Source organism: Ursus maritimus, unplaced genomic scaffold, assembly GCF_017311325.1.
Source record: "Ursus maritimus isolate PB19 unplaced genomic scaffold, ASM1731132v1 scaffold_4, whole genome shotgun sequence".
Taxonomy (NCBI): Eukaryota; Metazoa; Chordata; class Mammalia; order Carnivora; family Ursidae; genus Ursus; species Ursus maritimus.
The window spans coordinates 55487947-55511053 of record NW_024426552.1 but is presented as its reverse complement, the minus strand read 5'-3'; the positions used below and the strand labels follow the sequence as shown (position 1 = coordinate 55511053).

The 23107-nt window shown below is 42.4% G+C and overlaps 2 protein-coding genes across 7 annotated transcripts in view; one reads left to right on the top strand and one right to left on the bottom strand.

Annotated features, from left to right (window-relative positions):
• Positions 1 to 23107, bottom strand: part of CD96 (CD96 molecule) — an 88170-nt gene that overhangs the window by 39856 nt on the left and 25207 nt on the right. For 3 of the 6 annotated variants that reach the window (XM_040621215.1, XM_040621213.1, XM_040621211.1), the window contains exons 4-7: positions 20954 to 21164; positions 17883 to 17938; positions 6821 to 6911; positions 4643 to 4831 (exon numbers count right to left, since the gene is read on the bottom strand). In XM_040621215.1, the coding sequence (XP_040477149.1) occupies positions 4643 to 4831; positions 6821 to 6911; positions 17883 to 17938; positions 20954 to 21164 (547 nt within the window). The remainder of the gene's footprint in view (positions 1 to 4642; positions 4832 to 6820; positions 6912 to 17882; positions 17939 to 20953; positions 21165 to 23107) is intronic. The other 3 variants (XM_040621214.1, XM_040621212.1, XM_040621216.1) reach the window with 2 other exon arrangements.
• Positions 11286 to 13489, top strand: ZBED2 (zinc finger BED-type containing 2). The gene has a single exon (XM_008706602.2). It carries the CDS (start codon positions 11662 to 11664, stop codon positions 12313 to 12315), a length of 654 nt encoding a protein of 217 aa, XP_008704824.1. The 5' UTR covers positions 11286 to 11661; the 3' UTR covers positions 12316 to 13489.

Sequence of the window (23107 nt, the reverse complement as noted above, 5' to 3'; positions counted from 1 at the left end):
CTGCTTCTGAGTGTGCCCTCTGCAGTGGGCCTGGCAGTGCTCAGGACCACCCTCGAGGGCAGCAGTGGACAGGTGTGTGTCTGTCCCACAGAGCAGCTGCTCAGTTCTAGGGCTTCCTCAGAGCTCAAATCAGCCCTTAGCTTGTCCCCCTAGAAATGAACTGAACTTCAGGCCTTGCTAGATCCTTGCTTCCCAAAATGTGGTCCAGGGCCTCTCTTAGGGACTTGTTAGAAATGCAGACTCTCAGGCCCTGCCCTTCCACCTCAACTTAGTGAATCAGAATCTGCTTTTTAACAAGATCCTTGGGTGATTCCTATGTACATTAAAGTCCTTAACTGATCAGTCCTTAACTGATAAAGTCCTTAGGATTCCTAGGATCAGTCAGGGTATGAGAAAAATCATGAAATAGGAAGTATTTGTCTGGCATATTCTGCCTCAATATTCGGTGGTTTCTCACCCCACTATTGAGATATCCCTTTTTAATCCTTTCTCCATATTCCAAAATATACATGCACACTCTAACACATGACTCATCAATGCTTAACTCTCTCTCTATCCCAAATGGAAATCCATTTAATGATGAATAACAGCTGATAACAGCAAGAACATTACCCACCCCAGGGGGTATTTGCACTCAACTTTTGTTTTAAAATTAAAAAAAAATCACCTCCACCTCAAAACAAAACAAAACTACACAACTCTTTGTATATGCCAGAAAATTGACCCTATAGTGCTATAATTTTAGACATTCTGATAAGCTAGGCTAGCAGAGAAGCTACCTTAGCCCCTCCTGCTAACCTAGCAGTCTTGAAATTATAGCAAATGCCCTTAGGCCATGTGATTGATTACCTTTCCTTTGAATATTATAGATGTTGCATTCTTTTCTAGAAAGGACAGAACACTCCCACACCTCCTGAAACAGGAAGCAGACCCCTTTGCACAACCCCCCAGCACTGAGATAACATCTCCAGCTGGGACCACCAAGTCCACACATCACCAAGAAATGTTACAGACCACTGCACTCCCTTACCAACTAACTGCCCTGAACCTCTTTAAAAAGCCCTGGGCCAAGCAGAAATCTTGGAATTGGCCTTTGGACAAGAGTCTGCCTTCTTCCCAGGTGGCCTGCCTCCTGAATAAAGCTCATATTCCTTTCCAATCAAAACTCCTCTTTTGAGTATTGACCTACTGAGCAAGGGGAAGTCAAACTTGGGGTTTGGTAACAGCAGGGTAGGATATTTTGGAAAGAATTTTTAAAAAATATACTTATTGTTGAATCACAGGAATCTGTAGGCCCTGGTACTCTACAGCTAAAGTACCATCAGTGATGAGCCACTGATCACCCTACCCTGACCCCTTTCCTCTTCCAAGTTTCCTAGAATAAGAATCACTGAGCATTTGAACTTCCTGGAAGACTGTGAGGTAGGTGGGGAAGGGAGCATCTCAGAGGACTGTCAGCTTGCAGGCTTCCAATTCTTCTCTGGGAACAAAGGGGAACAAAAGCTCCTCTCCTCTTACTAAATCTTTTTGCTCTGTAATATTCTCAGAATTTCTGTACTTTAGGTTTTTCTTCTGTATTTTCATCTCAATATCTGTCAACAGTAATGTCTTGATAAAGCAATAACTCTTGCACAAGGCATCAGAAGTTTTCCCAGGGTTCATAAAGCACCCAGCAGTACTACCACAAGCAGAAAGCCGTTTGGAAGTAAGTGTTTAAGGACTCACAACAAGGAAGGGAGTATGATCCAGCGATGACGTTACTTTACAGAGGCTCAATTGCATCTTCTAAATAATTCCCAAAGATACATGCTAGAATGTGACTAGAATGTAAGCTATAATTTTGGGAAACTGAACTCTTCAAGATTTATTGGCTTTAATATTTGATAACAAAGGATAAAAATTCATTTGACAATTTAAAAATAACCATCTGCTCAGAAACTAAAATTATACTAAATCAACGGTTGTCCTGTAAAATTGGAATTATGGTATGCTTTGGGTGCCAGGATCAGTGCCCTTCCTTATTATCCTAAAACTATTCATTATTTTCTGATCTTAAAACTTAGCATAGTTCAAGAGAATGAGAAGACAAGCCGCAGACTGGGAGGAAAATATTTGCAAAAGACTCAACTGGTAAAGGACTATTATTCGAAATACACAAAGAAGTCTTAAAACTCAACAGTAAGGTATCAACCAACCTGATTAAAAAAAAATAGGCTGAAGACTTTAACAGACACCTCACTAAAGAACATAAATGGATGGCAAATAAGCATATGAAAAGACGATTCACATAATATGTCATCAGAGAAATGCAAAATCAAACAACGAGATATCACCACACAGCTACCAGAATGGCCAAAATCCGTAACACTGACGATATGAAATGCTGGTGAGGATGTGGAGCAACAGGAACTCTCATTTGCTGCTGGCAGGAATGCAAAATGGTACAGCCACTCTGGAAGACAGTTGGGTAGTTTCTTACAAAACTAAACATACTCTTACCTACAGTCCAGCAGTTGTACTCCTTTGTATTCACTCAAAGGAGTTGAAAACTCATGCCCGCACAAAAACCTCCACGTGGATGTTCACGGAAGTTTTATTCATAATTGCCCAAACTTGGAAGCAACCAAAATGTTTTTCAGTAGGTGAACAGATACATAAACTGGTACATGCATAAAATGGAATATTATTCAGTACTAAAAAAAAAAGGCTATGAAGCCATAAGACAAATGGAGGAACCCTAAATGCATATTATGAAGTGAAAGAAGCCAATCTGAGAAGCCGACATACTGCATGATTCCAACTATATGATGTTCTGAAAAGGCAAAACTGTAAAGACTAAAAAAAATCAGTGGTTGCCAGGGGTTGGGGTTGGGGTTGGGGGTAAAGAATGGATAGATGGAGCACAAAGGATTTTTAGGGCAGTGAAAATTTAAGGCTGTTTGAAACCACTGATAGGCGCATGTCATTATACATTTGTGCAAACCCGTAGAATGTACAAGACCAAGTGTGAATCCTAAGGTAAATTATGGACTTTTGGGTGATTATGATGTGTCAGCTCTAACAAATGAACCATTCCAGTGAGTGAAGTTGCTAGTGAGGGAGAACACACATATGTGTGGGAGGGTATATAGGAAATCTCTGTACCTTCCTCTTTTACCCTAAACCTAAAATTGCTCTAAAAAAAAAAAAATCTTTAAACCAAGAAAAGCTCAGTTTTAACATCCAGAAAAGATTGGACTTTCAAACATGGTTCTGTCTGTGATGGGATTTAGGAATTTAAGGTTGTTTGGTCTTTAGCTCATGTCCTTAGTCTGCCAAAGTTACTGGCAAATCTATGTGAGAACCAGTTACCTTTACCCTATTCCAAGACTGTAGCCCTTAACTGTGTCCAGTCTTCTAGAAAGGAAGTGCATTTACTTCAGAGGGAATTAGACAAAATTGAGTATGGATGTTCTGGTGTAAACCCATGACCATTTCTGAATGATTAACTCAAAGTTCACAGGGAGATTGTGTGTGTGTGTATACACACATACACACACACACACACACACACACACACACACACACACACAGAGCATTATAGGCATGATGCCACTTGTCCCAGATTCAGAATGGCACCTGCTGCTGAATAGTAGGGATGGATTTGCATTGAGCCACATACCTTTCCCATCCAAGACTCCCAGGAACCAACTGCCTGAATTTGTGAAAGGGCCGGATAGGACCCAAGACACAGACAGTGGCCTTGAAACAAAGGGTAACATTCCTTTATAAGCTATCCTGGGTTTTATGAGTTTGTTACAGACTACAGTATCTCTGAAAACAGGAAGTTGGTAAACGATGTTAATGGTCCAGCAGAGTTGTAATAATGGCTAACAAATCTGCTTAAGTATGACTTAACTGTCATATATGCATGTTTGATAGTTGTCATTACGAACTTCTATTTTTTATAGGCAATCTGTGGTCACTGTATTTGTTGAGACATTTGTTCACATCTTTTATGTAGTAAAATCTCCATTATTTGGTCAGGTTTAGAGTAGTGAATATTCTGGCTAATCAAATGCTGTGATAAGCAGAATGATCCTACATATCAATTTTCAAGTCATAAAAATCTTCAGTGTGCCGAATTCTGTGTTTCAACCTAGGGGCATGAAAATCATTAGGCTATAGCCCTTATCCTCAAGCTATTTATATCTCATACATGGCTTATCCATTCCTAAGCATTAAAACTATAATTGCTATATATAATTGAAGGCTTTTAGTGACTCAGAAGGGATTTTAGGATTTTAAGAATCTCTTTTGATCATCAGTATATTACTGTTAATTTTCATTATATGGTACATAAACAAAAAATTATTATTAATGAAATTGGAAAAAAAATTGCCATATTTGCTAGAAATTCTCAGAAACAGGAATCAGCTGCTTTTTATTTGAAGAAATTCTTTTAAGCAGAGTCCCCTTGCTTTGTCAAAAAAGTTTTGATAGTATGAAGTATGAAATTTAATAATTTTGAGTTGTGTAAAGAGTTTTCTGAGATTAAAATACCATGGAAATAATGAGTGTTCTATTTATTCTAATTAAAAGTGTTCTGAGCTTATGGCAGTCTTGTCCACCCCTGGCTGACCTTATTAAATAGTCAACTCACCCAAGGAAAAAGTGATCTTTTCAGAGGAGATATTCCACACTTTATTTCCGGGGACTGGAGACAGAGCCATACACCAGATGGTCAAGTTGTTTGATTGGCTTGGTTTATTACCATACACCCTTGTCAAAACAGACTTCAGCTCCAAAAATCCACCTTTGTCTTTTCTCTCTTCATTAGTAATGTGTATTTCTACAAGACAGATTCGGAACAAGATCAGTCACCAGTGTTTTCTGTATGAGCCATAAAATGATGTCAAGGCATGGCCGGGGACGGTTCAGTTTACAGTAACAAGAGTCGAAAATGGTCAAACCACAGCTTCTGCACAGTGAGGGTTTACTCCAGCGGCCAAAACTGTTCATCTAAACTGTTTTGCTCAAGCTCATACATGGTATTGATCCATGGTCAAGGTACAAAATGTATTGATTAATAGTGTTGCTTTATTTGTGACCATGGATCCGAGGGGGCTGGAGGCCGGTTGTCCTAGCTCACCAGCATTGTTTATTGATAACAGTGAGATTGATGATTTGCACCTGACCTGGGCTAGAACCTGGGAAGGCCCTGCTGTTGAGTCTGGTTACATAGCAGGAATATGCCTAAGTAAAATATAAAACAACCTCAGCTAAGACTCCATTTTGGGCTCTCCACTTCTGAGGTGTTCCGTGCCATATTGGTCATCCGCCCTTTAAAAGGAACCCCGTGCCTAATTTCACTGGCCCTCTTGCTGTAAATCCATACATGTGATGTATATCCTTACTTTAATGGTGTCGTTATATTGTATCTCTTTCCTAAAACAAGCTGTAGATTTATAACCGTTGTCATTCTGGGTCCTGTGAGTCTCCTTCAGAAATAGAAACTGTTTAACTGCCACTGTTAGTCCAACCTCCAAATAGCATACATGGCAGCAGGAAATTAATGTAAAACCATCTGTCACTGTAGGCCAGAACTTTCTGAACTCTCATAGCTTTTTTTTACACTTTAGGCTCTAAATGCTAGTTTTTGAAGTTGTTACTTCCCAAGGTAACTAAACGCAGTTGTACCACACCGTCTGGCCTCGTGGCTGGCACGGTAACCGGCACATCAAACCAGGGCTTACTTAACAGCAGAACATATCTGTAATGACCTTTACGAGATATTTCAGGATTGCATCAATCATTATTATGGGTGAATTGTTTTCAAAGTGAATAACAAAACCAGTAATAGTCTCAAAATGAATCAAGTGGATCGATACGATCGTTCATCAGCACGAGCTTTTTATTTTATCAGTTAAAAATAATAATGTAGCAAGAGCTATGGGACTCAGTTACTGTTGAAAACATATTGAGCTTTGAGAAAAAAAATGGCTCAAGAAAAAGGAGAAGGGCTGTTGTTCTGGGCAGGAAATGGTTGGGATCGTTCTGGCAGGTTCTGCCTGTTTGTTACCTATGAAAAATAATGGCTTTGTACGTTCTCACCTGAGCTTGCCTCGATGTGTGTTCCTTCTCCAGGAATTTTTAATCCTCCTGGAGGAGTTCCTTGTCATAAAGCCCAGTCCTTTATGAATACTTCCTCTAGTTTTCCCCACCCCACCCCACCCCACTCAGAGCCTTACAAGAAAAAGTAGAAAGTATTTGTTTATTGATTTAAAGCAGTGGTGCTAAGTTATTCGAACTAAATGAAATTATTAATAAATGTATGTTGAATTAAACTTTTTTACCCTCATATAAAAGATCTGCTTTTACTAAGAGCTGAATAAAACATTAGTGTTTATATGTGAGTTAAAGAAGTCAGGTGTGGGGCGCCTGGGTGGCTCAGTTGGTTAAACATCTGACTCTTGGTTTTGACTCAGGTCATGATCTCAGGGTCCTGGGATCAAGCGGGGAATCTGCTTCCCCTCTTCCTCCCCCTCTGCCCTTCCCCCTGCTCGTGCACACACCCTGTCTCTTTAAAATAAATAAATCTTAAAAAAAAAAAAAAGAAGTCAGGTGTATTTCTTAATTCTGGAAAATGGGACCCACACCACTCCTCTCAGAGGCGCTAGATGCCGTATCAGAAAATGGCATCTGGTAGGCAAGATGGTGTTTGTTTCGGAACGAGAGCTGTTCTTAAATGCCAAGATCAGCTTGGGTAATGGCAATTTCTCCTCTTCTTTGTTTTCTTTCTTTCTTTGCCAAACCCATTTCCATTGACTGATTTCCTTACCTTCTTCTTCCCCTTGAGGAAAGCCTCCTTCTATAAACCACGTGAGATTTGCTGTGGGAAATACACTCTTCAGGGAGCAGGTAAATGTTCTCTGGGGGTAAAGGCAGAATATAGAAAGGCTTATTTGCAAATTCAGAAGAAACTGGTACCCCTTCATCCCCACCAACCGTCACATGAGGCAAATTGGCAGGAAACGATTTTCTCCACTTTCAATAAAGCTGTGTTTACCTTTTGGAGGTTATGGGAAAATGTGAGCTACAAATAGGCTGTCTCCTATAGAGATCTCATGAATTCATGGCTGGAATCATAGGTTAACTTAAGAAGAATCTAGGACTAGACTAATGTTGCAAGTCTGGATTCTGGAGAAGAGAGATCACAACTCTGTATACGAAAAATAATACTAAATGGAAGCCAAAGACTAGAAAGATGGAGGAAGCTCTAACAGGCAGAGGAGAAAAGAATATTCTGTTAAACTAAAAGCTAGAAGATATCCACATTTTGATTGTTTCTATTCCCAAAATAATGTAAAGTATGATTTGTGGCAACAACCACAGAAACCATTATTGTAAATATCTCACTTTTGACTTGTAGAGAATTTATGTAATTGATTTTTCATTTTATCATCTTAACAACCCTATTGGGCAGGTATGGAATGCCTTATCATTGCCATTTGGCAGATGAGGAAACCAAGGCACCGAATCACAGGATGGTTAAAGGGAGGGGAATGTAGTCAATGGCACAATTGGGAACTATGTTACCCAGTCTCAGTCCAAGATGTTTCCTGGTAAAACACATTGTACTGAAATATGAAAGAGATAGAACAGGTAGCTTAGAGGTAGGATGAGTTATGTTTTATTTCCAACACTGTATTTGCTCTTTGTGAGATGGTAGTTTATTTCAACAGCCTGGTGAAAAAACCCAGTAAGACTTATTGGGCCCTAATTATTTTATCTGAGACACTGCAAAATTATAATCCCATTCATAGCTATTTGTTTCCTCATCAAGAGATATATGTATTTTACATACAACCAGCCCTGGTTCTTAGTTCTCAAATATTTTCCACATGGATGGATTCACTAGTTAACTAGTAAAGAACAATGAACTATATGTAATAACCTGGTGTGCCAATTTCCCCACAGATTACTTATACCCAAAGAGTCTGGTCCTGAGCAGAGTTGAGAAACCAAATTTAAGGATACTGAAGTAGCATTTTTCTGGTGAGGTCCTACTCAGGAGCAGTTTAGCACCCTCTCATACATCCCTACAAAAAGCCCAAGGAAATCATGAGACTTTCAGAGGGGACGATCTGTGGAATCCAAAATGGTAGGTACCGAACACTGCAGCTGCCAGTTTTTCCACTCATTCCACACTTGACAGTGGGGACACGTGCCTCACCAGCAATGCAAATCCATGACATTGTGTCACTTTTTGTCCTGGAAAATCAAAAGTAAAACCAGGTCCCCTAAAATATATTCTTATTTAGAAGAAAGAAAGTTCAATTTATTTAATCCAATAAAATGCCAAAGATCGATCTTCATCTTCAGGTGGTCCAGGAAGGGAATGTAAGAGTTACAGGAAATGAAATGTTAAAAAAAAAAGTGGTAAACGTTTTTATTAATGCCAATACCTTTTTTTAATAATAATTTTTTATTATTTTATGTTAGTCACCATACAGTACATCCTTAGTTTTTGATGTAGTGTTCCATGATTCACTATTCGCATATAACACCCAGTGCACCATGCGATATGTGCCCTTCTTAATAACCATCACCGGCCCATCCCAGTCCCCCACCCACCTCCCCTCTGAAGCCCTCACCTTTAACCACTGTCATGACTCATTTTCTCCATGCTCAGTTAACCCACCATAAGATGATGATATGGTAATATCAGGAACAAGTAAGGGTTCCATTATTTTATAAAGTCTACAGGCTTACTGAAGAAATCTCTTGTCAACTTAATAAAAATATTAAAAAGTTTTAACTCTTGTGGATTCTCTGAATTCAGATTTTATGGAGTGATTCAGATTTCAAATACTCTCTACCACCTCCAGACTGTGTTCCAAGATTTTTGTTTCAGAATGTGGTTCTTGTCCTGAACACCTCCCTCCAAGTCTCTCTAAAATTGAAAAGCCACAGACTTAACTAGTTCAAACTGAAGTCAAACCTCTTATGAAAGATCAAGTTTATAGGGTTTTGCTGAGCAAACAGAGCTATTGCTATTTGGGAACTTCCAAATAAGTAAGAAGAAAAACATGTTAAATTAAAAACATATATATATGAAGTAAATACGGACAAGAGTCTGTGTGTACACGCCTACAAACGTCCACACACAATCCCTCTGTTGAGAAGTCAAAATCCTTCACTCAATGTGTGGCTGTTGCACCCAAGAGACAAGCCAAAGAGTTGGTTTCTCCAACACACTGTTCTAAGTACACACAGAATATGTGCACAACAGCACAAAGAATGATGCAGAAAGACGTAGGCAGTGCTGTAGGACAGCACAGAAGGGTGAACTGTGGGAATAAGTTAGAGAATGGAGTTATATTTTACAGACAGGGAAGAGATGAGCCTGGATTCCACAGGTGGGCTGTGGTGGAAAGTAGTGGGTGATCCACGAAGACGGATAGCCGGAAAAGGCTATCCATAGGCCTACGCGGGAGTTGGGCACGTCGTCCTGGCAGCAGAGGGAAGCCAGCGGGAGGCTGGAGCATGAGGAGGTTGAGAAGTCAGGAAGAGTGAACCCACGTCTGGCTGTAAGCACGATCATCTCCTTTTTCCACAGATCAAATACTGGAATGCTGACCATTCGTATATTAGCCCAGATTGAGTTTGCCTAAATTTGGGCAGAACCTTTTCAAAAGGGCTTTCCCTAGAATCTTTTTCTTTTAATTAGCTTTTTAGTTTAGAAAGAGGAATCTTTTTTAAAAAAAGTTCCCCTATCTGTTTGCCAACTCTTCATTTCTATTTGGAGTCTTTCCTCCCCTCAACCTTCTTTCTTTACTTGAAATTTATCTTTCAGTCTTGATCTGTTTTCTACTCTGCCATTTCTATCTTTTCCTCTATAACTAGCATTTTTCTCCCACAGACACCTTCTTCAAAATGTTCCTGTCTCCTCTTGGTAGGTTCTCCGTCCTTATATGTGTGTGTATATATATATATTTGCAGCATTTACGTAAATATAAAATTTTTGCTTAAACCGTGACTGTTCTTTTATTTCACTCTGAGAATACAAGCCAACAGCAATTCAGCTTTTCCAGTTCTAGCTACATAATATAATAAAAAGCAGCCTCAAATCAGTCTCTCAACTTGTCATATTTCTTTAAACTTGGGAGGTTTCTTTTCACTTAATCTTCCCTTCCCTACAAGTTCTTTGGCTTTTCCACTGACAGTATCCAAACCCAGTGTTGAGATTCACGGTCCAACAATTGGACAAATACTTGAAAGCACAGATGTCCTTGAGGCCTGTGGTTTCTCTACTGAAATCTCACCCTTTTCCCCCTTCAATATTTTCCTTTGCTTAAGAGGCCAGATGATAGAGTTATCTGGAAACAGAGCTAAGACTTGTAGGTGCTTGACTTACTGTTTTATTACCAGCCCTGTGCCAGGAATGTCTGTTTTTCAGTGGTGGGAGGGGGGCGGAGAGAAAGTTTGCATCTGTGTGAGGGCAGGCAGGAACACCCACTTGGGAAGGAGGCTTCCCTGGACGTGGGAGGGAACAGGAAGTGCAGGTGCCCTCCCCACAGCCTGCAGGAGCACTCACCCGGCACCAGAGCCCTCAGAGACACGTTTGGAGCCTTGCTTGCCTGTAAGTACCCCCTTGTAGGGCTGGGGGTGGGAGTGTTTCCTAACTCTTCGGGTTGCAAAGCTTGACGAATAAGGCTCTCCTTTACTTAAGAGATGACCCCAAAAAGGAGAGAGATGTCTGGCTATTTTTCACAGTGTGATTTAATTGTCCATCTATTCATTTCAATGGGGTGTATCAGGCAAACATCTGGAGTAAGCTGCTGTGGGGAAGGTCTTATCAGCTCTCGGCTTTGCAGGTGACGGTGCCAGGGAAGGTGCAGTGTAAGCTACTTGCTGAGGACCGTCGGGCGACCAGTCTGCGGAGATGGGCTCCACCTCTTTCTCCTGTGTGGGCCAGCTCCTCCTGCTGAAAACAGCTAAGTCTACTGTTCGGAATGCTTAGAACCTCAGCCCCAGAGAGAACTCTCTAGGGGCAAACTGACCTCACACTGGGAACTTTATGACCCAGAGCTTGGATTACCTGGTGCAACAGTTCTCAGGAAGTGTGAGTGTCTCCCAAATCAGCATCTCTCTGGGAGTGCCTCTCCCTACTCTGAGGAAGGCCAGTGAGGCCCCAGCCCTGGGGGTCCAGAAGAGCCTGAGGGTTCGGAGCCTCCAGAACCCATTTATAGGCATCCAGGAGCACAGAAACAGTGGAAGCATCCAGGAGGGAAGAGAAAACCCAAAATTTCCAATGTTCAAAAACGCACGTGGAGGTGCTTGGTGTAGAGAACACTGAATTCACTGAAGAACTTTGTGACTTCTGGACTCATTTGCTTTGCCTTTTTTGGTCTAGACAAGGAGGGATCAATACATATCTGGGGCCTGGAGGGAATGTACATGGGAGCCTCAGAGGCCATTTTGTGTGGCTCTGACTCACCCTGACTCTCCCGTGAAGCAGACAGGAGGAAACATCACACCACTCAGGTGTAGCCAGACTTTGACCACTGTTGTGAATCCCCAAGAGATATCACAGTCCCTTCCCAATTACTCATTTCGCTTTAGCTGTGGTTCAGCCAAGGCTTCTGGCTCAAGGAAAGCTACAGAAGAGGAGAAAGGATGAGGCGGGAAGAGGAAGAAGAGGAGGGAACGAGGATGAAGGCAAAAGGAGACCTAGAGATGAAGGAGGAAGAGGCAGTCAGTGAGAAGGGAGAACTGGTTGGCCCTTGCGCGAGTGCCATGCCCGCCCCTACGCCGCACAACAAGGGGACCCGGTTTTCTGAGGTATGGGAGTATTTCCACCTGGCCCCTGTTCGTGCTGGCCACCACCCCAACCAATATGCCACGTGCCGCCTGTGTGGCAGGCAGGTGAGCCGTGGCCCTGGGGTTAACGTGGGCACCACAGCCTTGCGGAAACATCTGAAGAGCATGCATAGAGAGGAGCTGGAGAAAACCGGCCACGGTCAGGTGGGGCAGCGCAAGGACCCGAGGCCCCAGGGGCCCCAGCTCCCCATGGGTATCGAGGGTGACTGGGCCCGGCTCCTGGAGCAGGTAGGGGCCCTGGCTTTGTGGGCCAGCCAAAGGGAAAAGGAGGTGCTTAGGAGGGAGAGGGCAGTGGAATGGCGGGAGAGGGCAGTGGAAAGGCGAGAGCGAGCCCTGGAGGAGGTAGAGAGGGCCATCCTGGAGATGAAGTGGAAGGTGAGGGCTGAGAAGGAAGCCTGTCAGAGGGAGCAGGAGCAGCCGGCCATGGCTCATCCCTTCCATTTTGTGTAATCAGCCCGGGAGGCATCTATTCTGAAAACACAGACTCGAGGCTCACAGCAAAGAGCCACGTTAGCGTAAATAAAAAGTACTTTGTTTTTAAGAGAAAGAGTGCATAGAATGAGTTAATCTCGACAGGTGTCAACTGAGCCAACACTTACCTACAGGGTTCCTAAAGCTGTCCTGATCAAAACTTCAAAATGTAGTAACTGAAGATAAATGTTGTTTTGTCACCATGGGTCTGTGAGTTTGGGTGCAGAATGTACCATCCTGTCGTGTTGATGAGTGAAACTAACGGGATTTATGCTTTGCACTTGGTTTTGGTGGAGCCGAGGGTTCTGATAGTTGAGGCTGGTCAGGTCACTGGAATGTGCCCACGTGACCAGCTCACTCTAGGAGACCACACCAGGAGCCGAGCTTAGGCTTCCTGGGGCCCAGGCATTTGCACACATCCTGGTGGTGAGTTGAGAACTGGGTACAGAGCTCGTTCTCTGGGGCCCAGCTGTGGAAGGACATAGAAGCTTGCGCCTGAGATCTCAGGCCCCATCCAGTGCAGGTCTTTCCCCCACCAGTGCTGTGTTGTATCGTCGGCTCGTATTAAAGCTGTGTCACCAGCAGAACCTGTCTGAATCCTGTATGTCTTTTCACCAGCCTAACACATACGTCATTAATGTGTAATCAGCACAGAGAGAATTAAAGACTTTTCAACTCACTCGGATGAAACATTAAAAACAGAGGATATAGAAACTTATTCATAAATATTTTAAAACATAATCCAATTTCATCTTAAGGTCTGTTAAAGAGGGAGCTCATGAGGAACAGATGAGAGAAACTCAGAAAGGAAAAAGTAAAGGTGGCGAGATGGGGTGAGGAAGGAGAAATAAAGAACAGAGGTAAAAAACCAAAAGAGAAAGAAAAAGGGATAGAGGAGAAGTGTGAACACAGAAGAGAGACAGAATCCCTCCCCGCCCCCCGCCAAAAAAAATTTCACCATGAAAAGATGAGGGACTGTGACTGCCTGGGAGACTGAAGGACAGAGAACACTTTCCTAAGTTCTGAGGTCAATTTTAACACTTAGGGTGCTTTTGTTTTGTCCCCACAGACCACTCGTCCATTTGAGCAGTACGTGTGGGATTTTATCCCTGTCTTTGAGATGCTGGCTGCATGCCAATTGTTCCCTGAGGGTTTTTTTTTTTAATGTTCATTTTTAAATACTCAGAGATGCTTTGAAAAAAGGGAACCTAATAGTCTATAGGGAGAGAACAATTCCCTGGGCTGTTGAGAAGATGCCTAATATGCTCACTCAGGAATAGAATAAAACCAACTGGTGAGGACTGTGGCCTTTATGCTGGAGCTGACTTTTATTTTGAATGATTCCTCTAGAACCTATTGTGTTTTTTTTGTTTTGTTTTTTTACTGGGTTGGGGGTGGGGTGAGGGGTGATGGGAGCTGCGAAAACAAGAGCTAATAAATACAGTCTGTCATTATCTCGTAAATAGGCCCAAGCCCTTTATGGGCATCAGCTTTCTAGAAAGCGGACAAGATCCTGGTGTAACAATGTCTTCTTGCCTCGCTCGTCCTTACTCGTATGTGGCTTTCTCTTGGTGCTTGTTCTTGGACTGGCGGCAGCTCTGACAGCCACGGCTGTCTTCCCTGTGCGCCGTTTGTAGAGCAAGCACAAGTCCAAGCACAAGCTTGTGAAAAACCCAGGCTGTACTGCAGGCTTATAATCTCCCTTTGTTCTAGAAACTTGCCTGACGTTAGAGATTTCACTTCCCATATGGATTCCCAAAGGGGTATGGTGCCATTTTCAGGGCTCTCTCCAGCTCAGGTGAAAGCTCAGGGACTCACCACTGCAAATGATGATGATGGCCGCTGGGAGTCCCACGGCTGGACATTGGAAATCAGAGCCTTATTGTGTCATAAGATGCAAGAGGGAAAGAAAGAAAGAAAGAAAGAAAGAAAGAAAGAAAGAAAGAAAGGGAGAAAAGAAAAGAAAGAAAGGAAAATGAAAGCAAGTGAAGGAGGGAGGAAGGAAGGAAGGAAAAGAAGGAAGGTCAGAAGGATGGATAGATGGAAGGAGAAAAAAAGAAACTCTAATATCTAATCTTAAGTACACACACCTACATTTGAAATGGTGTTTAAGAAGGACAAAGAATCCACAAAGTTTCAGGCTTTGCAAAATCACAATTAAATAAACAGCAACTATGAAAATCTGCAAACAGCCACCAGAGCCATGCTGCTGAATGGTAATTTGTGTTTTTAGATTATGGTGTCTGCTTCACATATTCTTATGATTTTAGCTTCTCTCCATTTTCAGGCATTTTTTAAAATATTAATTATTTATTTTGGAGAGAGCATGCATGAGCGGGGGGAGGGGCCGAGGGAGAGGGAGAAAAGCAGACTCAGCTGAGTGTGGAGCCTGACACAGGGCTTGATCCCATGACCCTGAGATTATGACCTGAGCTGAAATCAAGAGTCTGACACTTAGCCTACTGAGCCACCCAGGCGCTCCCTTTTCAGGCATTTTAACCCCACTACTTTTGTTTCCTGTTTCCTGTTAGGTAGTTCTTTTTCTATTTCTTTTCACCTAACTTTTGTCAAACATAATGAAGTTAGAGAGTAACGAGGACGAGCCCCGCGGAGATGATGGCACTGAAACACAAGGCAGGGCATCAAATAGAGACGCGTGGCTCCTGGAAAGACTGAACTGTGGAGTAAACCCTGGAGTTTCCGTGCATCTCTCCTGTGCCTTCCTATGCTGCATCACCAGAGTGGGGTACGCAGGGCCAGGGCTGCGGGCTGATGCTCTCTAGGCCAGCATCTTTTGTTGGAATACAAAGTCTGGTACATGAAGGGGCCCCGTGGCTTCAGTAAAGACTCCCTTTCCAGCTCAGCAGCGGGGGCGAGGCTGTGCGCCACGCTGGGGCCCTGGTGGAGCCTCGCCCTAAACTCACAAGAATATGACAGCCACAGGTGTGACCCTCTCCTTGGACAACCCTGGCTGTCAAAGCCTGAGAAGCATCATTGTTAGGATAATTTGGGGGCTTTTCTATTTTTCAGAAAAACCCAATTAACCATAAACTTTATCGCTTTAGTAATGCTGGGAAAACATAACTCATAACTGACCCAATCCCTATTACTTTAACACCAAGGGCTGCTGGTGTCAGGAATATGTAAGACGAAGTAGGCATCCGATATGAACATGTTGAATTAGTTAACTTCTAAGGAATGAAGGGGGGGATGGAAATTACCATTAACCAACACTTATGGTGGCCAGATGGTAGATAATTTGCATATGTTCTCTCATTTGATCTTTATATTACTCTTGGGGGGCTGGGATCACTGTCCCTGCTCACTGATGAGGAAGCTAAGGAATTGAGGTCCTAGGGGACAGAATTAATAAGTGATGGAGGAGAATTCAGACCCAGGTCTATCGGATTCTGCAATCTATGTTCTGTTTTTTCATTATCCCACACTGTCTCCTAAAATCAATCACACAGGAGATTTATGAATATATATATTCAGATGAAGGGATGGGTGAAAGAGAACAGGTGAATGATAAATAGTGGGAGGAAAGAAATATTCCCAAGACATCTATTATGCGCAATGTACTCCATTACTGTGCATAAATTTAATTCACCTAAGAATCCCATGAAATATTAATCTTGATCCCAGTTTTAAGTGACTTAGCTGAGACTCGTGGAGGTTAACTACTGGATGAAGGTATGTAGCCAGGGAGTGGTCAAATTAGGACCGGACATTAGTTCTCTCTGCCCCTGAACCATGGGCTCCTCTCATCACACCATCCTGCCTGGAATCGGGCATGCTAAATTCTCATCCTTGCTCTGCCCTTTATTAGTGACTCAGTCAGTTGTATAGACTCTCCAGGCCCCAATTTCTCATCTGTAAAATGACTGATGCCCTACCTTTTTCAGAGGCTCACTGAGAGCAAAACATGATAAAAGCATGTGAAAGGACTTTGAAGAGTTAAGAAGCTATTAAAAATACAATGGGGACTCTAAGAATATTAGGGTAAAGAATTACTAATGTTTGGCAAAATATTAAAAGATCCACAGACAAGCTGTGTCCTGTTGCTGGTTATGTAGAGTCGGTGAGAGATTATTCACTAATTCCCCAGGAAGGAAGGTTCTCTGATTTTCCAGTCAGAACCGAGGTAAGCATGGGTACAGAAGAGGAAATCTGATAACATGTAAGAGAAAGTCCTTTTTCTTTTTAACTGGAATTCTTGGATCCAATCTTATGGTTCCATATCTGGATTGAGTCCTTATTACCTGTAAACATTGGCATAAAGAACCTTCAAGAAATCCTTATAAGAACAAAAACACCTATCAAACATTGTGCCATTAGACTGTTTCATTTAAACTTTTGAAATGAAGTCCACTAATAAAATTGGAATTAATTGTGGAAGAACAAAAAATTTTAAATCTCCTTTATATACTCAGGACTACAACAGCAATTATCTAAGAGACTAACACATAAAATCAACAGAAGACACAAGTGTATTCTCATCTAAAACCACCCCACAGAGTTTGAGCTATGATTTGTATGCAGCTATCAAATTAAATGACTGATATTCAGTGGGATCAGAAATCATAAGTTATTTAGTGTTCATAGGACTAGACGAAACTAGACTATGAGTGTAATTTTCTCTCATCCCATTTAGCAAGAAATGTTGGAGAATTCATGGGGATATTTATTTTATAACTTGGGATTTTGAAAAGCTTGAATTAAGTCAAAGTGCCCCAGGACAGCTGATTAACACTAATAGTGATAACAATATAACAAAAATCATAATGTTCATTGAGCGCTTAATATATGCCATATTTATACTAAAAACTTTCCATACGTTATTTTATTTAATTCTTAAGAACAACAACAATATGCAGATACCCTTCTTATGCTCATCATAGAGATAGAGAATCTGACTACAAAGATTGAAGTTATTTGCCCAAGGTCACGGCTAGCAAGAAGAGCTGGCAAGTGAGCCCAGATCCCAATGACTTGAAGCTGGGAACTACCTACAAGAAACTGAAGTCAGATGGCCCTACTCGATTTTCCTTTTCCACCTGCCCCTTCTCCTATTGCCTGAGAAATAGCCAGGGTTCTGAAGGAGGTACAGAAGGGCATCTTTCCTCTTGTTACTTCCAAATAAAAACTATAGGAAAGCTGGTATAGGAAATGGATTAGAACAAATTGAATGCAGCTGAGCGAAAGCCTCATTCTTACACCAGGATTCACACTGCTTTCTGTCCTACTTTTCTCTCACTATCTTCTCCAGTTTTTATTAAGGAGAAATTTAAACTATTGACACTATTTTTTCAGAAAATTTAAGGACTAAGGATTACAGACCACATGTTCTCAGAGTCCGAAGTCAGAAAGTAAGGATTCCTATTTGGTTTCTAGGATCAACTCAGCTTCCCTTCTTCCTCACCAGAAATTAATTGACTGAGGGCCAAGGAATAAGGTCCTTTGAGAAAACATTCTGGACAATGATGCAACACAACACACCTTGGCATATTATACTATAGATTTTCAAAGGCTGTAATGTGACTCACCTCTCTCAAGACATCCGTAGAGTTATTTTCCACAATCATGGGGATTTCTGGCTTAGCTTAAAGGCAAATAAAACACAGTTAGTGGCACTGACTGTCATCTGACCTGGCCACTAGTGTGTGTGTGTGTGTGTGTGTGTATGTGTGCGTCTGTGTGTGCACGCGTAAAAGTCATCATTCATCAAATATTCATTAAACACCCACCGCATGCCCAGCAGTATGCTAGATACCTAGGAAACAATGGTGCACAGATCAACTTCACCATCCTTAAGAAATTTACATTTTCATGGAAAATGCAGATCTTAGAAAGCCAGAGAATATTTCAGTGATTTTGATGTCCTGCTAGATTGTAAGTGCCTAGAAGCCAGTCTGTTTTGTTCATCTCTCCATCTCTAGCACTTAACAGTGCCCAGCACAAAACAGACATTGAGTACATTATGTTGAACTGAAGTGGCTTCTAGTCAGTTCTTGATGGCAGATAAGTAGTAAGCCTGTCACAGGTGCTGTCAGTGTCTGCTACATTCACTTGGCACTTGCTTTTACTTGTTGAAGGCCTCTAGTTGGGCATACCTAATGAGTCCCTCCTAAGGATTTATGGGAGCACACTTAGTCCACAAGTAGGGCAAACTGGAAGTCTAGAGAGCTAATGGTGTTAGCAGATGGGGAGTTGGTGGATAATACCCCAACTTCCTTGCCTATATATGGGAGAACTCTGATGTGTGTTCTTCCAGAGTTCCCCAGTGGGAGTGGGAGTCTGAGCCCACACTGGTAACCAGCGTGATCGTGTACATTTCATTCTCTTCCTTCCCTTCCTTGGCTTTTCCTCTCCTCTTCTGAGGTTTCCCTCCATAAATTCCCTCAATAAATACTTCCCAAATAAATTAATTTAACTTAAATCCTGTCTCAGTGTTTTCTTTTAGCAGAACCCAAACCAAAATACACCTACAACACTAATGGGAGGAGTGGTATTCTGGCCTCATATTAGCAACAGATACCACTAGAATGAAGGACCTGAAAGAAAGAACAGTTACTGAAAGTTGCAAGGGTACTAGAGAGACATTCCTTTTGAGGCTCAAGACAATCAGATTTAGGGCTTAGGAGGGGGCAGGAGCAAACCTGTGATGGCAGGTTCCCTGCTAAGGAAAGTCAGGTCAGAGGAGATTAGTGAGAGAGGGGCAGGAAGTAGCAAGGGAGCTGGGGAAGCTTCTGGTCCCTGTTCTGTTACAGTATGGAGGCATAATTAAGGAAGAAGAAACAAGCTGGATTTAGGGAATCAAAGCTGGAGTGGGTCTGTGCTACACTTGAGTATTTATTTCAAAGTTTTCAAGTTTTTATTTTTGGCTTGTTCTATTTGAGGAATCACCAAGGGATGCTGAGTAGGTTCTGAATAAGACAAGTATTTTACTTCCATGCCAGGGCCACTGTAATATGCACTTGGTGGCACACACGTCGTCTAAGGACTGGATGAGATGAGCCAAGCACAGCCTGGCTGGCCCATTTGCTAAAGGGGAAAGACAGGAAGCAGGGAAACTCTAATGAACAAGCAGGCAGAACCTCTTATTTTTAAGCATCCACTGAAAGGAGATCAAAGAAGAAACACAGAGAGAGATGTGGACACAAACAGGGCCAGAAAAGTGAGACGTGAAAGAGTGAAAAGCATTCAAGACGAAGATGGAAGTATCCGCCGCAGAGAGATACCAGGAGCGGTTTAAGGGTTGACAAGGCAGTTAGGTCAAGCTGTGGTGCAAAAAACCCTGGTCAAATGGGACATAGGTCGCCTAACTTAGAATCGACATTTCTTTTCACATCCTGGATAGCTGCCTTCACTGATTTGCCAAAAGTCAGGCTGGATGAGTCAGTTTCATGTTGGGTCGAAGACAGTCACGCCCCAGTAAATGAGCGGAGGGTGATATCGATGAGAAATGAACAGTCTTTCCCACCTCTTCACAGAGCAGTGTTTGGGCTTCATAGGCAACCTGATAATCGGGGGTGATCGACTATCTCTTGGCCCGCCCCCCAAGGAGAGATGGAGGGAGAGGGAGGAATGGAGGGCGACCGGAGAGAGATATAGGAAGAGCTATTAGCAAAAGACTTCAAACTACAGAAATCTTGGCTCTAGCTGCTTCCATCTTTATGCACCACAGGATTTGCATTTCCCTCAAAACACTGAATTCTCTGATCTTTAAAAATAATGCAGTAAGATTCTAAGTGAAAACAAAGATTATTCACTTGTCCAGTCATTCAGAGAACTAAAGGAAAATCTAGTATAGCTCATGCCCTTAGATTTTGTGAAGCTATTTTCTCTCCGTTCACCTCATTTGCAAAAAAAATTAATTGCTCATCCACATCACTGCTTTTCTCTTTGCCTTCATTTAAAAATGACTTTTTAAAAAACACAGTTCTTGGTGACAAAGACAAAAAAAATCCAAAGCCAGGGGTTTGTATTTATTAATATTGCCACCCCCCACTGAGCAAGATCGGATTTTCACATTTCCCCCAAATTTACTCCTTGCAGAGTCTGCGCAGTTTGAGTGTGGCCACGGTGGATGTTTCAGCTCCGCTCCACACTTCTGCGAATGCAGGGACAGAGAGCCATCCCCGCAGGCTCCTTTGCTGAGGAGCTGGCCCTGCTGGGGGTGGGGAGACTCCTGCAGTTTTTCTGGGGCTGTGTTTATCATTTTCCTTTTCTCACACTGTCCCTATTCCGCCTTCCTCCGGCAAGCAACCAAGACAATTAGACTACGAAGTAATTAGGTTTTGGCAGTTATAATTAAAGAGATTTCCAGTATTCTCAGGAAACATTAAAGTTGTAAATAAGGAGTGGTCACCAAGAAATTGGCCAGTCTGTGGCTTTCTGTGTGATTTTATTCTATCAACTCAATCATCGTTCTTTAACTTGTATCCTTATCCTCACCCCTAATATGAATGACAGTCTCAAGGGGAACAGAGCTCTACAGTAGCTACCACAGGGGGGCTACTCTCCAGTTAATAGGGCACTTTCCCTCCAGGGCCGAGCAAGGCAGGAGAAATGGACAGGAAGATGGCAGGGAGCCCAGAGAACAAAAAACTCTTACCAAAAACCTTGACTGTGGTGGAACTCCTCAAGATTTTGCCAGGTCTGGCCATAAAGTGGCAGGAGAACTTCCGGTCATCATCGTGGATTTGGACTGGAGAGAGGTAGAGTTTATAGTCTGTACCTAGCTTGACTCTGTCTTTAAATAATGAAGAGTTGCTGATGGAGTGACCTTCAGTGATAAGTGTTTCCTGAGTTCCATTATCCTCCTGCTGAAAGAAATAGTTACTAGTTACTGAGCACTCAATCACGCCAGCTCTGCGCTAAATGTTCCACATGCATTAATTTATTTATATCTTGTGAAAATAGAGATGATGAATGAAGAATTGGAATTAACAGATATTTAGTATGTTACTAGAGAAAAGATCTTTACACTTGACTTTCAGTTGACAACTACAGTCACTCCTAACATGAGTAGAAACTTCACGCTCCTCTGACTAGAACTTCCCCTTCATAACTTTCCATAAGCTGCATATCGGGGGTGGGATTTGGAGGGCACAGCACTGGGGGCTAATGAAAAATCATAATTCTCATTTTAAGTTCAAGAATCTTAATGCTAAGATGTGCTCTATCAGTTTTGTTTTAAATCTTCACCGGAACTGGATGATTACAGTTTAGCTCCCCTTGGGGCCAGGACTAGGATGAGGTGGAGAGACTCCTAGGGCATAATATTTAAGGAGGCACTCAGTCTCAGGGCCTTGTCAGTGCAGGGTGGGCCTCTCAGAGTAAGTGCCTCCTTAAATTTTGTGCCCTAGGAACCTCCTAGTCATGGTCTTTGCCCTTCTGTCCTTATTTCTATGTTACTTTCAAGGAGAACACATAAGGTAAATGTCAATCTGAGTTCCACAAATCAGGGTTTATTTGAAGTACTTGTTTCTTCTATTTCATATCCTTTCTTGGGTCTGTGAAGAAAAGCTCCTATTATTCTTGCCATACCCGGAATTTCCATGGACAAGATCCCTGGGGTATCACCGTGCTGGTCAGTGTCAGTAAATGTGCTAGGGGCCAGTGAGGAGGGGACTCTTAAGGGGCACAAGGGTAGAGGAAGGGTTATGCCTTCATTCTTCTTTAGTATAACTTAATATTCTCAATTGCTTTGAAAACATTCTGATGCACAAAGTCTCTCCTCTGGAGATTCTACCTCAGTTGTTCTGGGATGAGACTCAGGCTGGATCATTTTTTTTAAAGGTCCTCAAAGGATTCGGGTTTGAGAACCACTGGTCTAACTCTAAACAACAGATGAATCATTATATGCAGAGATCAGGGGAAAATGAAGGGAACTAAGATGAAAAGGTTGAACAGCAATGCATCTGATGGGGAAGAAGTCACAAAGAAACGAAAACAAAGATGTCACTTGGAATTTCTGGCTTAAATCTGTTAAAAAACCAAACAGATTGAGAGTAGTAGAAATGGAAGCTAGGTGAATGAGAGAAATCAAGTTTGAGATAGGAGCAGAAACAGCGGAAACACGAAGGCAGACTTCTTCAATAGTTCATACAGATATTTCCAGAATATACTTAGTAGAAACTCATTTGTAAGACAAGATTGTTTAGGTGCATATGGCTAGGATTAGTATCAGCTTTACATACAAATACATAGTACTTCTTGCAGAGTGATACCCTGCTCAAGACTGCCTCCTGAAACAATGGACATAGCTTTATCCCCACGTAAAGAAGGACCTAGGAGTTGGTGCTGCCATCTTCCTAATGAGGAAACGCACAGAAAATTAAAGGGAGAGAGCTTGTATCCTGGAGACAGGGGCTCTGAAAGGAGCTCTTCGTATTGGGTGGTGACAGCAGAAGAGAGTGGAAGGTGGTTCTCTCAATGGCTGCAGGTCTGGACGCCAATCATTAAGAAAGCAGGCTCCCCCTGCAGGTCTGCACAACCGCCTCACTTACACAGCTCTTGCTTCATGCACAGGCTTGGTTTTTGTGAGGATCATGAAGAGTTCAACATGCTTCTTGGTCATTTAGTAAATGACTCCCCACTTGGAACAGTTGCAACTGTTACTTGGTAGTGGGAAGAAAGGCAGTCAGAGGCTGAGGTTGGAGACTAAGGAGACAAAAGCTGCCTTTCCTTTATGGTGTAGCTCCGCATGGCCGCCAACGTAGTTTAACTGATGGAGGAGTTAAAAAGGGGGCCGAGGCAAGAACCT

What these genes read in the sequence shown, in the direction of transcription:
- ZBED2 (XM_008706602.2), top strand. Translation starts at nt 11,662, where the DNA reads ATGAGGCGGGAAGAGGAAGAAGAGGAGGGAACGAGGATGAAGGCAAAA.